Source organism: Colias croceus, chromosome 6, assembly GCF_905220415.1.
Source record: "Colias croceus chromosome 6, ilColCroc2.1".
NCBI lineage: Eukaryota > Metazoa > Arthropoda > Insecta > Lepidoptera > Pieridae > Colias > Colias croceus.
This window is the reverse complement of record NC_059542.1, coordinates 4,082,640-4,096,017: the sequence shown is the minus strand read 5'-3', so window position 1 is coordinate 4,096,017 and position 13,378 is coordinate 4,082,640. Positions and strand designations below refer to the sequence as shown.

At 35.2% G+C, this 13,378-nt stretch overlaps 2 protein-coding genes and 1 long non-coding RNA gene across 3 annotated transcripts; 2 read left to right on the top strand and 1 right to left on the bottom strand.

Moving 5' to 3' along the window:
- The first annotated feature begins 736 nt into the window (after positions 1–736).
- On the top strand, positions 737–1,652 carry LOC123692629 (cuticle protein 21-like). The gene is made up of 3 exons (XM_045637392.1): positions 737–748; positions 829–1,215; positions 1,392–1,652. Exons 1-3 carry the CDS (start codon positions 737–739, stop codon positions 1,650–1,652), a joined length of 660 nt encoding a protein of 219 aa, XP_045493348.1.
- Positions 1,653–3,071: 1,419 nt separating this feature from the next.
- LOC123692250 lies at positions 3,072–12,294 on the bottom strand. Its single transcript, XM_045636972.1, has 7 exons — positions 12,272–12,294; positions 11,711–12,172; positions 11,419–11,631; positions 8,061–8,072; positions 3,553–3,775; positions 3,401–3,480; positions 3,072–3,317 (listed from the first exon to the last, which is right to left on the bottom strand). Exons 1-7 carry the CDS (start codon positions 12,281–12,283, stop codon positions 3,072–3,074), a joined length of 1,248 nt encoding a protein of 415 aa, XP_045492928.1. The 5' UTR covers positions 12,284–12,294.
- Positions 5,439–7,060, top strand: LOC123692278. Its single transcript, XR_006751510.1, has 3 exons — positions 5,439–5,772; positions 6,044–6,227; positions 7,031–7,060. It is a non-coding gene; the product is annotated as an uncharacterized LOC123692278 (long non-coding RNA).
- Positions 12,295–13,378: the final 1,084 nt, after the last annotated feature.

The window sequence follows — 13,378 nt, the reverse complement described above, 5'->3', positions numbered from 1 at the left end:
TATGTAATAAGAAAAGAGCTTGGTGTAGTAGTTTTTTTACAATAAAAGAGGATAACTACTAAATTTTCCATGAATACATCAAAGATACCTATTACTTATACATCATAAAAAAAAACAACCTTAAACGATAGAATATTTAAAATATTTAAGTTCTACGATACAAGATCTGTCTTAAGAGTCCGAAATTTTTATCATTCGTTGCTGAAGTAGCTGTAAGATTAAGTTTGCAAATATATACAGTTTTATTTGAATGAACTGAATATGAAATATATAATTTGATAATAATATTAACAAATATTATTTGTTAACATAATATCATAATATCTACAAGCAAAAAATAAATTGAAATGACTACAAAGGGAAATTAGTATATATTCCTTTGACTAAATGAATATAAAAAAAAATTTAAATATCAGAATACATTAAGTTTATGTATGTGCTACAAAATCATTTGCTACGTTTCACCTATTCGTTTTGGAACGAATGCAGTTATTGTTCTATTTTAACATTACAAAATATGCTACAATAGAACTTAGCAAAACATTGAACACTACATTTTTGGGATATTTACAGTAATGTATGTAGTAATAGATGTTACGTATACAGAATTTAGTTAAAACAAAGAATATTATTTGTTCACATGCCTACCTTATTCTTTTGAATTTTGGCAGTTGTTACTATTTAAGCTGGTTCAATGCATCACAGAGCATCAGTTCTAGTTTGTAAAAGTACCAATATGATCTCAAAGGTAAGTTGCATATAAATCTTAAAAATTAACTTGTCCTAAGTAAAAGTAAAATGAAATTTAATGGTGTTTTATATTTTCAGACAATTACTTTTTGTGCTTTATTGGCTCTGTCATATGCAGAAGTCATCCAACCAGCACGTTACCCTGTTTCGCCTCTAAATACGTTTTATCCTGAGGTACCTTCAAATATTTTACACAATCACATATCCTCTTTGGTAGCTTATCAATCAGCTCCCTTAATATATCCTTCGCCCAATTTATATTCGAACATCTTACCTCAACAATTCTATCAATATGCGGCTCCGAATTACCCATATACTGTAGCCGCTCCTTTACAATATTCTGGCGCTATCGAAGAAATAGTATCCTTAAACGAAGAACCAGTCGTTTATGTAGAACCTGTGGTATATGCAACTCGTCAACACGTCAATCCTGAAGCCGTCGTTGAAGCTCAGCCGGAACATGAGGTAAACTTTCATTTTCACATTCCTTCAAAATTTTATTTCAATTTAATTAACGGAGAAAGATGAGGCTGAAATTTGTATATAATGTTTGTAAACAAATCCTCACTTTGACCAGTTTTTATCTCACGGTATTATTACCACTAACAAATATTCAATATGATTTAACAATTTTATTTCAGGAGAAGCCACATTACCTCTTTGCATACTCTGTAGTGGATAATCAAACTGGTGACAATAAGCAACACCAAGAGAGGCGGGAGGGCGACATCGTTCGAGGGGAGTACTCTTTACTCGAAGCTGATGGAACTGTACGAAGAGTTGAATACACAGCTGACCCTCAGAAGGGATTTAATGCTATAGTAAGCAGATCGAAACCAAAGGAACAAATTGAAGCAGAGGCTATCAAAGTGGCTAAAGCTCTCGCTCAATCGCAACATTAATAGACGACCTTTTATATCAATAAAAAAGCACTTATAAAACTTATGTGTATCTGATTTTCATTATATTTTTTTAAAGTATGTTTGTTTCAATTTTATTTAAGTAAGATAAAGCTAGTCATATGTTTGTGAAAAAATAAGCATCACAAGCGTAAATAATTCCAAAAATATTAATCCATCAGTTATAGTCGGATCAGTATACCTCATAGCTAGTTCGCACAATATAATATTATAAAGCTAGTTAGTAAAATATATGAATGGACAGATTTTTGTTGTAATGTAAATGGTATTAAGGGCAAGCTCCCTAAATTTTATGTGAATTTGCATTAATATTCTGAAACACTCACACATACAATCAAAATGGAAATTTAGTATATGATTTATTGGGTCTTTTTCTTTCGATGTACAAGACAGAAACATAATTGTAACATTTTCGCTCGATTCATTTTTTATTCAGAAATGATGCCTTTTTTAAGGATTATTACATTTTTTTAAAGATTTACTTGGACTTTATGTCTAAAATAAATGTTAACAGTAAGAAAATAGAGTTTACTATTGAATCCCAAGATATTTTTTCTCTAGATCAATTATTACTTTAGTTATAAACGAAATAAGAATTGAGACTTACTTTTCGAGCTCGAACGCGATCAAAGAGCGCACGCGATATTCAACTTTATTACGGCTGTATTAGCGTCTAGAATCGTAACCGGTCTCTCAGTGCCAGAAATGAGAAAGGGAGCATCCTCTTAAGGGGCAAGAAAGGTCATGAGTTTTTAAATATAAATCAGTTTCTTCTATACAATAAATTCAATGTAAATAAACAACGCTTTACAATGCTTATCAAGCAACATAAAAAATAAATTGTGAGTGTGAATTTATACAATATTACTAAGGGATGTAGGTACTTAGAGAACTACAGGAGGAAAGATACATAATACTTAGCGTGATTATTGTAATGTTGAAATGATTAGAATATACCTACTCTATACAGGGTTACTTGTAAAACACCAGCCCCCTCTCGTTCGCTTCTTGTTTACGTAATTTTTGGGATGCGCGTAGAGTTTATACATAATATTCAAACGGAAAATTAAATTAATATTTATTTTTGTATGAAAATAAAATCTAACAAATTATCAAAAGTCGTAGAACATAATTATGTTGTTACTTAGGATGTTAGCTATGTTGTCCTGCGAGGTTACTGGTGTTTTACAAGTAACCCTGTATAAATTCCAAAAATATGTGTAGAAACTAAAATTTATGTAGTTGTAGGTTGCAATTTTACCCTTGTATAGAAAATATATGGTGGTAATTAAAATAATACAAAATGGGTCTATTTTTTATAGTTTATTCTTAAACCAACTGCGATTATTAAGTAAACTTTCATAAATAGGGATTATCGTAAGTATTACATCTATATTGCACTTAATGATGAGCGATGATGGGAGCATGAGCGACGGGTGCGGCGTGGGCGGGCGCGGAGTTGGAGACCACAGCGTTGAAGCCGTTGTGTGGGTCAGCGGTGTACTCCACGCGGCGCACTGAGCCGTCAGCCTCGAGCAGCGAGTACTCGCCGTGCACGACGTCACCGTCGCGGCTCTCGTGCTGGGACTTGTTGTCGCCGGTGTGGCCGTCGGCTACGGAGTACGCGAAGTCGTACCTGGGGTGCGCCTACACAAACATTCACAATTTTATACACAGCTCATCTACCCGTAAACTTGTAGGTACGCAAACAATGGTAAATGGTAACTTACATCGTATTCCTCGACGGCGACATGAGCGGGGGCGGCGTGGACGAGGGGAGCGGCGTGGGCGACGGCGACGCGAGCGGGAGCTGCGTATTGTGCGTATTGGACGGGGGCAACTAGGCCGTGACGGACAATGTTTTGAGAAGAGAGGGCGGCGCCAGAGGAGTAGCGGGCGGGGGAGGAGTAGGCTACGGAGGTGACGGGAGCGGCGACAGCGATGGATGGCTGGTGTCTGATGATGTTCTGTGAGGAGACAGCCGCGGCGGACGAGTAGCGGGCGGGAGCGGCGTAGGAGACTGGGGTGGCTTGGTAGGCGACGGGAGCGGCGTTGTAGGCGACGGGGGCGGCTACAGCAAGGGGCTGCTCGTGGCGCACGATGCTCTGGGAGGAGACCGCGGCGGCGGGGGAGTAGTGGGCTGCCGGCAGGAGACCAGCCGAAGACACCGCCAGCACGGCGCTCAAAGCCAGGATCTGAAAAGAATTAATTGGTATAACTATATTTTTATTATAAAAGTTATATTATATTTGAATTATTTTAATTAAAATACAGTTTAGTTGAGATCGCTCTCCTTTTTTGAAGTCGATTACTAATAACACTTACTTTGGAGAACATGTTTATTGTATTATGTTGCTACTACTGATACAAAAGCTGAAAAAAGGTTCGTTTAAATACTAAATCAATCCGCACATCGCACAACAAGGCCGACAGGTCAAGTTTTAACAAAGCCTACTTTTATTTTCCCCTGAAATAATGTATTGCTTTCTACATCGAACTAAAATAGTAGTTCATATCAAAATTAAAATACATATTAAGTATATTGCAAAATGTCGTTTTTAGATAACTACGAGTATTTCGAGAGGGTTCTGATAAAATAGTAGGTATATATAATATAAAATCTTAAATATAGCTTAAAAAACACTAAGACACGCATTAATGATATAATCAACTTAAAGAAACGAAGAACTAGGACTTCTTAAAACAAAATTTATTATTTTATAAACTCAAGAAATTATTTTATTGTCACCCCGTCCTTGGTGTACAAAGTTTGAACTAAATCTGTTCATTAACAGTGGGTCATAGGTATTTGAATCTAAAGGATTCGGTTGCATATAAACATACAGGAAGATAAGATAAGAAAAAATTACACTAACTTGATTTACAAATTATATAATTTATTAATTCCCTAGTGTATATTTAAATTTGCCGCGTCGCATATTTCTATAGATATAAACTAGCTTACCGCCCGCGGCTTCGCCCGCTTTGTCTAAAACCTAATAAATTATATACTAAAACCTTCCTCTTGAATCACTCTATCTACTAAAAAAAATTGCATCAAAATCAGTTGCGTAGTTTTAAAGATTTAAGCATACAAAGGGACATAGGGAAATAGGGACAGAGAAAGCGACTTTGTTTTATACCATGTAGTGATTACACGCAGTTTTATTTGCACTAATTAATAATATTTATATTTTATTTATTGGAAATAACAACAACAAATAGACAGAAATATATAAAACAAAAAAAAGTCATAATTACTAAAACGATACATGAAAAAGGTCAAATGCTTTCACTACATTATATTTGCCAATACTTAGCAGTCGGAAAACATTTATAAGTTTAATTTATCGGGTAATAATTAGATTAACCTAATGCCTTTATTAAATATAATATCATTTAAAATGTGACAATACTTATATTAAATTATCTTCTGTGAGGCAATATTACTACCTACGTTTAACACGTTCACTGCGGCATGTCCAGTATCGGGCCATCAGCGACTACACCACAGTGCGGCGCCCAAAATCGCAGTTTTCACCGTGGTGCGGCGAGGTTTTTTATATGTTAATCAATGACTAGAAAAGAGACAAATATATTTTTGTGATCACAGTTTGAAGTAGGACTCAATTTCGTTTAAAAATCGTATGGCAAAATATTGGACACACGCATAGAAAAGAAACCGTTTCTTTTGTGTGCGGCATGTCAAATATTTTGCCATGGACAAGCACCTCATGCCCTCAGAATAACGAATCCTATGGAACTGCCGTAATTGTTCAATTTGACGCGGAAATAATAATGATATACCCATCTCTTTCTCACAACAGTGGTTTTACCTTAGAAAAAGCATCTACACTCTTTTTATTAGCGCCCTCTTCATTGGCATCGATGTACCTTTGCTGCCACGGACGCCATCTTACTTTACGGTTTTGTTTACATGTGGGAAGATGTCATTGTGAAATTTTTACGATTTTCCAGTGTTTTTCGACCATATACGAGTGTATTAAGTATAATTGAAACTAATAATAGGTACCATGAAGTGTTCTATAGTAGGTTGTGGCCTATGCCAAAGCAAAAACAAGCCGAATCTAACCTTTCACCGGTAAGTGGCTAACATTTCGTTAAATTGTTGCATATAATAAAGTGTTTTTATTATCAAGTGTATAGAAATCTTTTAATCATTTTACTTTTAATCATCTTAGTTATTATGAGCTGTAGAAACCCGCAATATTCTCATTATTTCTTTTGCATCGAAAACATAAACATGAGTGCTAGTGTCGAACATCATCGCATAAACACCTTATCGATAAATTATTAATTTGTTTATTAATTACGTACGAAGTTATATATTGTTGTATATTTTCTCGTTTTAGTTTACCAAGTAACGAATCACTGCGGCGGCGAAAGGCATGTTTGGAAAAGATTGGCATAGAAAATATCCGGCCAGGAAGTAAAAACATTAATGTGTGCTCATTGCACTTTTAAGAGAGCGCATTTAATAAGACTTTAAACATCGTTAGATTGAGAGATGATGCTATCCCAACAGTATTTGCAAAGGTAAATAATTCATCAATCTTTTTATTTAACAACTAGATGCTCCGCGCGGTTTCACCCTCGTGGTTCAAGTCCTGTTGGTCGTAGCATGGTGATATATGTATATCTTATAGCCTTCCTCGATGAATGAGCTATCTAACACTGAAAGAATTTTTCAAATCGGACCAGTAGTTCCCGAGATTAGCGTGTTCAAACAAACAAACAAACTCTTCAGCTTTATAGGTAATATTAGTACAGATTTTATTTAGCTCATCCTGTTTGTTTTTTTAGGTCCAAGGTAGTAATTGAAACTGTACCCCCTTACTGTTGACCGATAAATCTCCAACATTATTAAGATCTTTTTCTATAGGTACTTTATATTGTAAAAAAGGAAAGATTTGATTGTGTATGCACAAAAACTACTACCAGTACAAGTCCAATTTTTTATATTCTTTCGTTGTTGGAAAGCTATACTATCCATAAGTATAATACACTATGTTTGTACAATAAATCCTTTTAATAAAAAAAAATACTAAAAGTTTTACAATTTACCAAATATTGAGTCTATGTTTCTGTAACAATCTATCTATTATTACTTGGAACCATAATATCCAATGTTATAAGTAACATTTTAATCTCTTTCAGGCAGACCATCCATCTCAATTTGCATTAATTGACATGTCAAATATAATATGAAAATGCCTATATGAAATAATTCTTGTTTGAAATGTAGAATTTTTTATCAGCTTTAAAAAAAAGGAAACTTCAATAGATTCATGCGTATAATTATGAGAATATCATTAATTAAAATTTATTTAATTTTTTAGGCTTCAGCACTCGAAGAATTAAAAAAATTAGAAGAAAAAGTGGAGAAACAGAAAAAGAAAATTAAATGTTTAAATGAAGTTGAAAATTGAAAATTGAAACCTTTAAAAATATCATTATTGCATTGAAGGAGAAGAATTTAATAAATATGGAGACATCCTTATTATTACAGCAATGTGCTGGATCTCATGATTTTTTACATAGGCACAGATTTTAAAGTATAAAGGATTGCCTTTGACAAAACAGTACTCAGAAGAAATTAGAAAGTTTGCTCTGACCCTCATTTTTATTCGCCAAAGGCTTACGACTACATCCGCAGAACGTATGAGTCCTGTCTACCGCATCCATGTACCCTTAGCAAGTGGTACCAAAATGTTATTGCTGGACCTGGACTTTGCAAAGAAGCCTTTTGTACCCTTGAAGCCCGCATCTGTGAATACTGTCGCATGTACCTAAACATATATAGTAACCATTATTACTTAAATAAATTATTTTATAAAAAAAAATGTGTTTGTTATTTAACTATACTTGCCCCTGAACATCTGCTTGAGTCACTCATATATATATATATATATATATATTAGCCAGCGGCTCTGCTATCGTTTATTTTCGTACACGCGTACGAAGTCGCGGGAAAAGTACCCTATGGATGGCACCATGGTCAAATAAAATCCGATGTTAAATTACATCAAAATTATCTTATCCGTTTTAGCGTGAAAACGGAATATAGTTTAAATTACTATAAAATATACTTTAATAATTATTTTTTATTATTTTATTTATTATTTTTATTAATATTATTTGTCCATAAAAGGCCGGCAAAGCACCTGTAACACTCCTAGTGTTGCAAGTGTTTTTGGCCGGTGGTGACCACTTACCATCAGGTGGCCCACCTGCCCCTTTGCTTGCTCTGACATGAAAAAAAAATATACATACATATACACTTCGCATTTATATTATTAGTAGGATAAGATATGATAGGATTAGAGAGGATACTTATGTAAAGAAGCCGTTTTAGCGTGAAAACAGAACGAAAGTAGGTACCTACTTTCGCATTTATAGTAGATATGTACTAGCTTTCCGTCCGCGTCTTAACCCGCGTTTTCAAAGGAAAACCCGCGTAGTTCGCGTTTCCATGTGATTTCCGGGATAAAACCTATCTTATGTGTTAATTAAAGTTACAAAATACAAAATTACAAAACATTCAAAAATACAAAATTCTTATTAATTCTGAATTGCTCATTCTGAACTCTCTCATCAATCGATACAATATTATCGACTAGGCGAACAAGTGAACGTCCCTAGTCCGCCATGTTTGTTCCCCGATTTGTTTACGTAGGTATGCAGCAAAAGTACATGCATAGGGCAGTTCCATAGGATTCGTTATTCAGAGCTCATGCCGCACTGTACTGCGAGCGCGCCGCGTGTCAGTCTCGCATAGTGATGTACCAGGACCGCACGCGTCGTTATCAAATTTTTAAATGACAATGATGACCTTAGAGGCTTTAGTTTTTTTACTTTATTTTATTTCGTAGCATAAATGCAAAAATGTGATGACAGTTGTGAAAATAATATAAAACATTAAAACAAAAGTTACTGAACAATTTCCTGATAGTACTCTATCAAGTTCCTTGTGTTTTTTTTTTGTATCGACGACCTTGTTATCTGTTAACAAACAGACTGTAATATACAAAATTGATTTATATCGATATCGATGTTTTATTTTACAGTGTTTCCCATCGCTATTACCGTAAACATGCCGTATCAACGCAGTGCGGGATGGCAAATAATTTTTCACAAAATCAGGGGTTTACATTTTTCCTCATATCTTTTAAACTATTGGGTCAAACTAAAAGCTATTTATGCGGTATATACAAGACTATATATATTATTATCTGAAAAAAAAATTGAAATATCTTGAAATTTCATGAAATTATTAACCTTCAAAGTCAGAAGGTGCGATGTGATAAAAATGGCTCATGACGCACAGTGGTGAACTTGCCGATGTGAAGTATGGAAGACATGCCGCAACAACGGTAAGTTTGGCATTTTAGGTGCCGCAGTGAACGTGTTAAAATACCGTAGTAAATTAATTTTATAATACCTATCAAAAGCTGAAAATTGTAATATTTTATGTGCAACCGCGACTCATACAAATTTGGGCATACTCTACTCCTTTTGTTTAAATAACTTTCCCCTACTTATAGATACACGACAAAGACTAGTCGTTTGATTAGTACACAAATTGTATAATTAGTATTGGGATAATTCGTATTGCTATAGCCTAGGTAAATAGGTAGGAAATAACAAGAGTTTCTTTCGTTCTTGCGAGACTTTGACCATATGTTATATATATTATGTGTATAATAGATCTATTACACACTTCAATTATTATGTACCTACTTAGGTTTTATATAAATATATGTAATTATTATAATAAAACGGTTTCTTAAACTACTTTTCCATAGAATATTACGTTTATGGGTTAAAAATGTATATAGTTATGTTCTTTTCTTAAAGTTATTTTTTATTTCATTTATAGCTTAAGTTTGTTATCTAAATATATTAGGTAGAGTGTCTGGGAATATACAACAGATTTTTTTCATACAAACGTGTATATTCAAACAAATATATGGCACGTCGCCGCCAATTATACGGTCTGATTAGACAATCGCAAGAAATCCCTGATCTATATTCCTAGCCTAAGCAGTTAAGGCTTCCAAGTCCTAAGTTGAAAAATTTAGGAGGTTTGAGTCTAGAGGAGCGTGCAATAAAATTATACTTATTAAAATAAAATATATCCATTTAACTACAAAGCTAGTGTAAAGAATTGCGTCGAAACGTAAACTGGGAAGCGCCCTTGATGTTAGAACGTTATTTTAATGCGTCTACTTCTTCATGGCGATTCCCGATTCCAGTGAGGACGGATTCTGCCAATGTCAAGTTTTGGGCAGATGACACTTTTAGCAATCGTTTACGTTATTAGTTCTTGTCAAGTTCTTGTGCTAAGCGTACTCTGAGCTGAGGAAAAATCACGGATGAAATGATTCGCTTTAAATTTACTTATGACCTTCTGACTTTTAATGCGTCTCCCAAATTGTCAAGTGCATGACATCTATACTGCCGTTGAAAGAAAAAAGGGCACAACTAACATTTTTTGAATAATTGAGTTATATACATATTTGGAATCAGGAAAAAAAAGGCGCATTTCTTCAAATTTTTTGTAGAATTTTATCTCCAAGGAATCCGGAGATAAAAAGGCACAAATGACACAAATATTTTCGTTTTATGTAATTAAAAGGAGTTAAAAGGCACATCTACAACATAACACAAAGAAAAGGCTCAAATGCCAGATGTGACCTGTCTACTTAATAAAAGATCCTTGCATGTTTCAATTAATTAACGTATAAAAGGCACAAATGACGAGTTGTGCCTTTTCTTTTAACTATTTGCGATTAGAGGTGAGGAAAGGAGGGCAGGGTTCGGTCGAAACGCGCCAGTTGTGCCCACAGTCAATTATGCCTTTTCTTTGTAGTAAGTGGTATTATCGCGGTTCTACGCTATGAAGCAGAATATGGTAAAAAGTTTAAACTATCTCAGTTCCACCAAAATGTGCCCTTCTCTGATACGACGGCAGTATATTTGTCGAGATGCCATTAGTCTCCATTTAGTCTCGTTTTAGACAGGTAATTTACACAGGTAATAGTTTAAATGCTGATTCGGCTAACTAATATTAACTTTAATACACTTGAAAAATCTTTCTATAATTATAAATTTAATTTTTTTTCAATTTTTACCTCTTACTATGGGGACTAAGTCCTGATATACTAGACTTCCGAGCATTGTCTATCAAAAATACAACACAAAGATAAAGACGGTGTTTAATTTTGTTATTTTTTTTTTGATGTGATATCCACATACGTACCTGAATACTATCTAGTTTTAATTAAGATAAATTCCAAAATATCAAAATTATTTTCTCACTTTCTTGAATGAAACAAAATTGTTTGTACAATTGATTATTGCATCTTTCTCAAATAACTCAATGATAAAATTTAACAAAATATCTCTAAAAATTGAAAAGGGTTGTCTACAATATGAGGCCTAATGCAACTAAGTATATTCCATTACCATGACGATTACAAAAAAAAAAAAACTAAACAAAAAGTCGATATAGGTACATTTAGGGGAAGTACCTAGTTCATTATTAAAAATTGAGATTCTTTCCTAACTCCTTTTGTAAACGGTCAATATTAAATTGAAAAGAGTGAAAAACAATAATATTAAATCACATTCGTTTTATTTTTTCAATATAAGATAACATTCAATAAATAAAATTTATTTACTAAAGTCTATTTTAGTGATGAGCGACGATGGGAGCATGAGCAACGGGTGCGGCGTGGGCGGGCGCGGAGTTGGAAACCACAGCGTTGAAGCCGTTGTGTGGGTCAGCGGTGTACTCCACGCGGCGCACTGAGCCGTCAGCCTCGAGTAGCGAGTACTCGCCGTGCACGACGTCACCGTCGCGGCTCTCGTGCTGGGACTTGTTGTCGCCGGTGTGGCCGTCGGCTACGGAATACGCGAAGTCGTACCTGGGGTGCGCCTGCACAAACATTCACAATATTATACACAGCTCATCTACCCGTAACCGGGTACGCAAACAATGGTAACTGATAACTTACATCGTATTCCTCGACGGTGACATGAGCGGGTGCGGCGTGGATGATGGGAGCAGCGTGGGCGACGGCGACGCGAGCGGGAGCTGCGTACTGTGCGTATTGGACGGGGGCTACGCCGTGACGGACAATGTTCTGAGAAGAGAGGGCGGCGCCAGAGGAGTAGCGGGCGGGAGAGGAGTAGGCTACCGATGCGACGGGAGCGGCGACAGCGATAGATGGCTGGTGTCTGATGATGTTCTGTGAAGAAACAGCCGCGGCAGACGAGTAGCGGGCGGGAGTGGCGTAGGCGACTGGGGCAGCTTGGTAGGCGACGGGAGCGGCGTGGTAGGCGACGGGGGCGGCTACAGCAAGGGGCTGCTCATGGCGCACGATGCTCTGGGAGGAGACCGCGGTGGCGGGGGAGTAGTGGGCTGTCGGCAATAGACCAGCCGAAGCGACTGCTAATACAGCGCTTACCACGAATACCTAAAGTATAAGAATAATAAATAATATATTATAACAATCCACAGTAGTTATAATCCACTTCATTTTATAAAACCAAATTGCTTTTTATTTAAGACTTACTTTTGAGAACATTTTGATAGGAATAATTTCTTATTACTGATACCGTTAAAACTTTTTTAGCAAGTTATATACTATAGCTTTTCAGACTCATGGTCAACTGCATATCAAGTTTTTGCACCTTATAGTTATGTTGCTAAAATAATCAAGACCAGCGAAAGTTGGGGTGACAAGTTCAATTCGTTACAACAAAATCTACAATAATATTATAAAGAGGAATACTTTGTTTGTTTGTTTGATTGTAATGAATAGGCTCATAAACTACAGGACCGATTTCAAAAATTCTTACACCATTCGAAAGCTAAATTATCAACGAGTATTATAGGCTATACATATACATATTATCACGCTAAGAGCAACAGGAGCGGAGCCACGCGGGTGTAACCACGCGGCACAGCTAGTAATATTATAAAGCACAAAATGTCTAGATATTATATAAATGACCACATTCTAAAATGTAGAGCAGTAATAATTTAATTTTGTAGATGCTTTTCAGCGGACAGTTACTTAGATGATTCGATTTATATTATTTATTTATATCTGGAATAATTTCAATATAACTTTTATAGCACATTCGTATTTTTATTGGACAGCACACTATTGTAAAGAAACTGTTTAACTACTATGTATTTAATATTATTAATATGTGTGTACTATTAAAGAGGAAGAAAAAACATACCTAGGGTTAAATAGGTTCATTAAAAGCCAAAAAAGAAATGAATCAAATTGGTTTTTAACATGCTTTTATTAGATTCACCTGTATGTTTGTATGTAACCGACTCCTTTCGACTCGATTTTGGCCCACTTTAAAGCGTCGGATTTCATTCAAATTTTGTACAGTTATCAAGGACAGGTGACAATACAATAATTTTATGAATTTATATTATTATCCGTTTAAGGATGGCCAGGATTAATTAATATTTCCTTAGGTAAACTAACCGACTAACACACGATTTCAACCCACTTTAAACGGTCAGTTGTTATTCAAAATTTGTACACTTATCAATTATTGGTGACTTAGTAAGTATATGAATTTGTGAAAAAAGCGTGGGGCGCTTTTCAAGAGCTCACGATACACGACACCCCTTTGTCATGGAGATGCTGTGAAAT

Excerpts from the sequence above, each read along its gene's own strand:
- LOC123692629 (XM_045637392.1), top strand. Across the intron at positions 1,216-1,391 it reads AAGCTCAGCCGGAACATGAG|GAGAAGCCACATTACCTCTT; the intron begins GTAAACTTTCAT and ends ATTTTATTTCAG.
- LOC123692250 (XM_045636972.1), bottom strand. Across the intron at positions 11,632-11,710 it reads TCACCGTCGAGGAATACGAT|GCGCACCCCAGGTACGACTT; the intron begins GTAAGTTATCAG and ends ATGTTTGTGCAG. Across the intron at positions 3,481-3,552 it reads CCCCGCCCGCTACTCCTCTG|CTCCCGCTCGCGTCGCCGTC; the intron begins GCGCCGCCCTCT and ends CACAATACGCAG.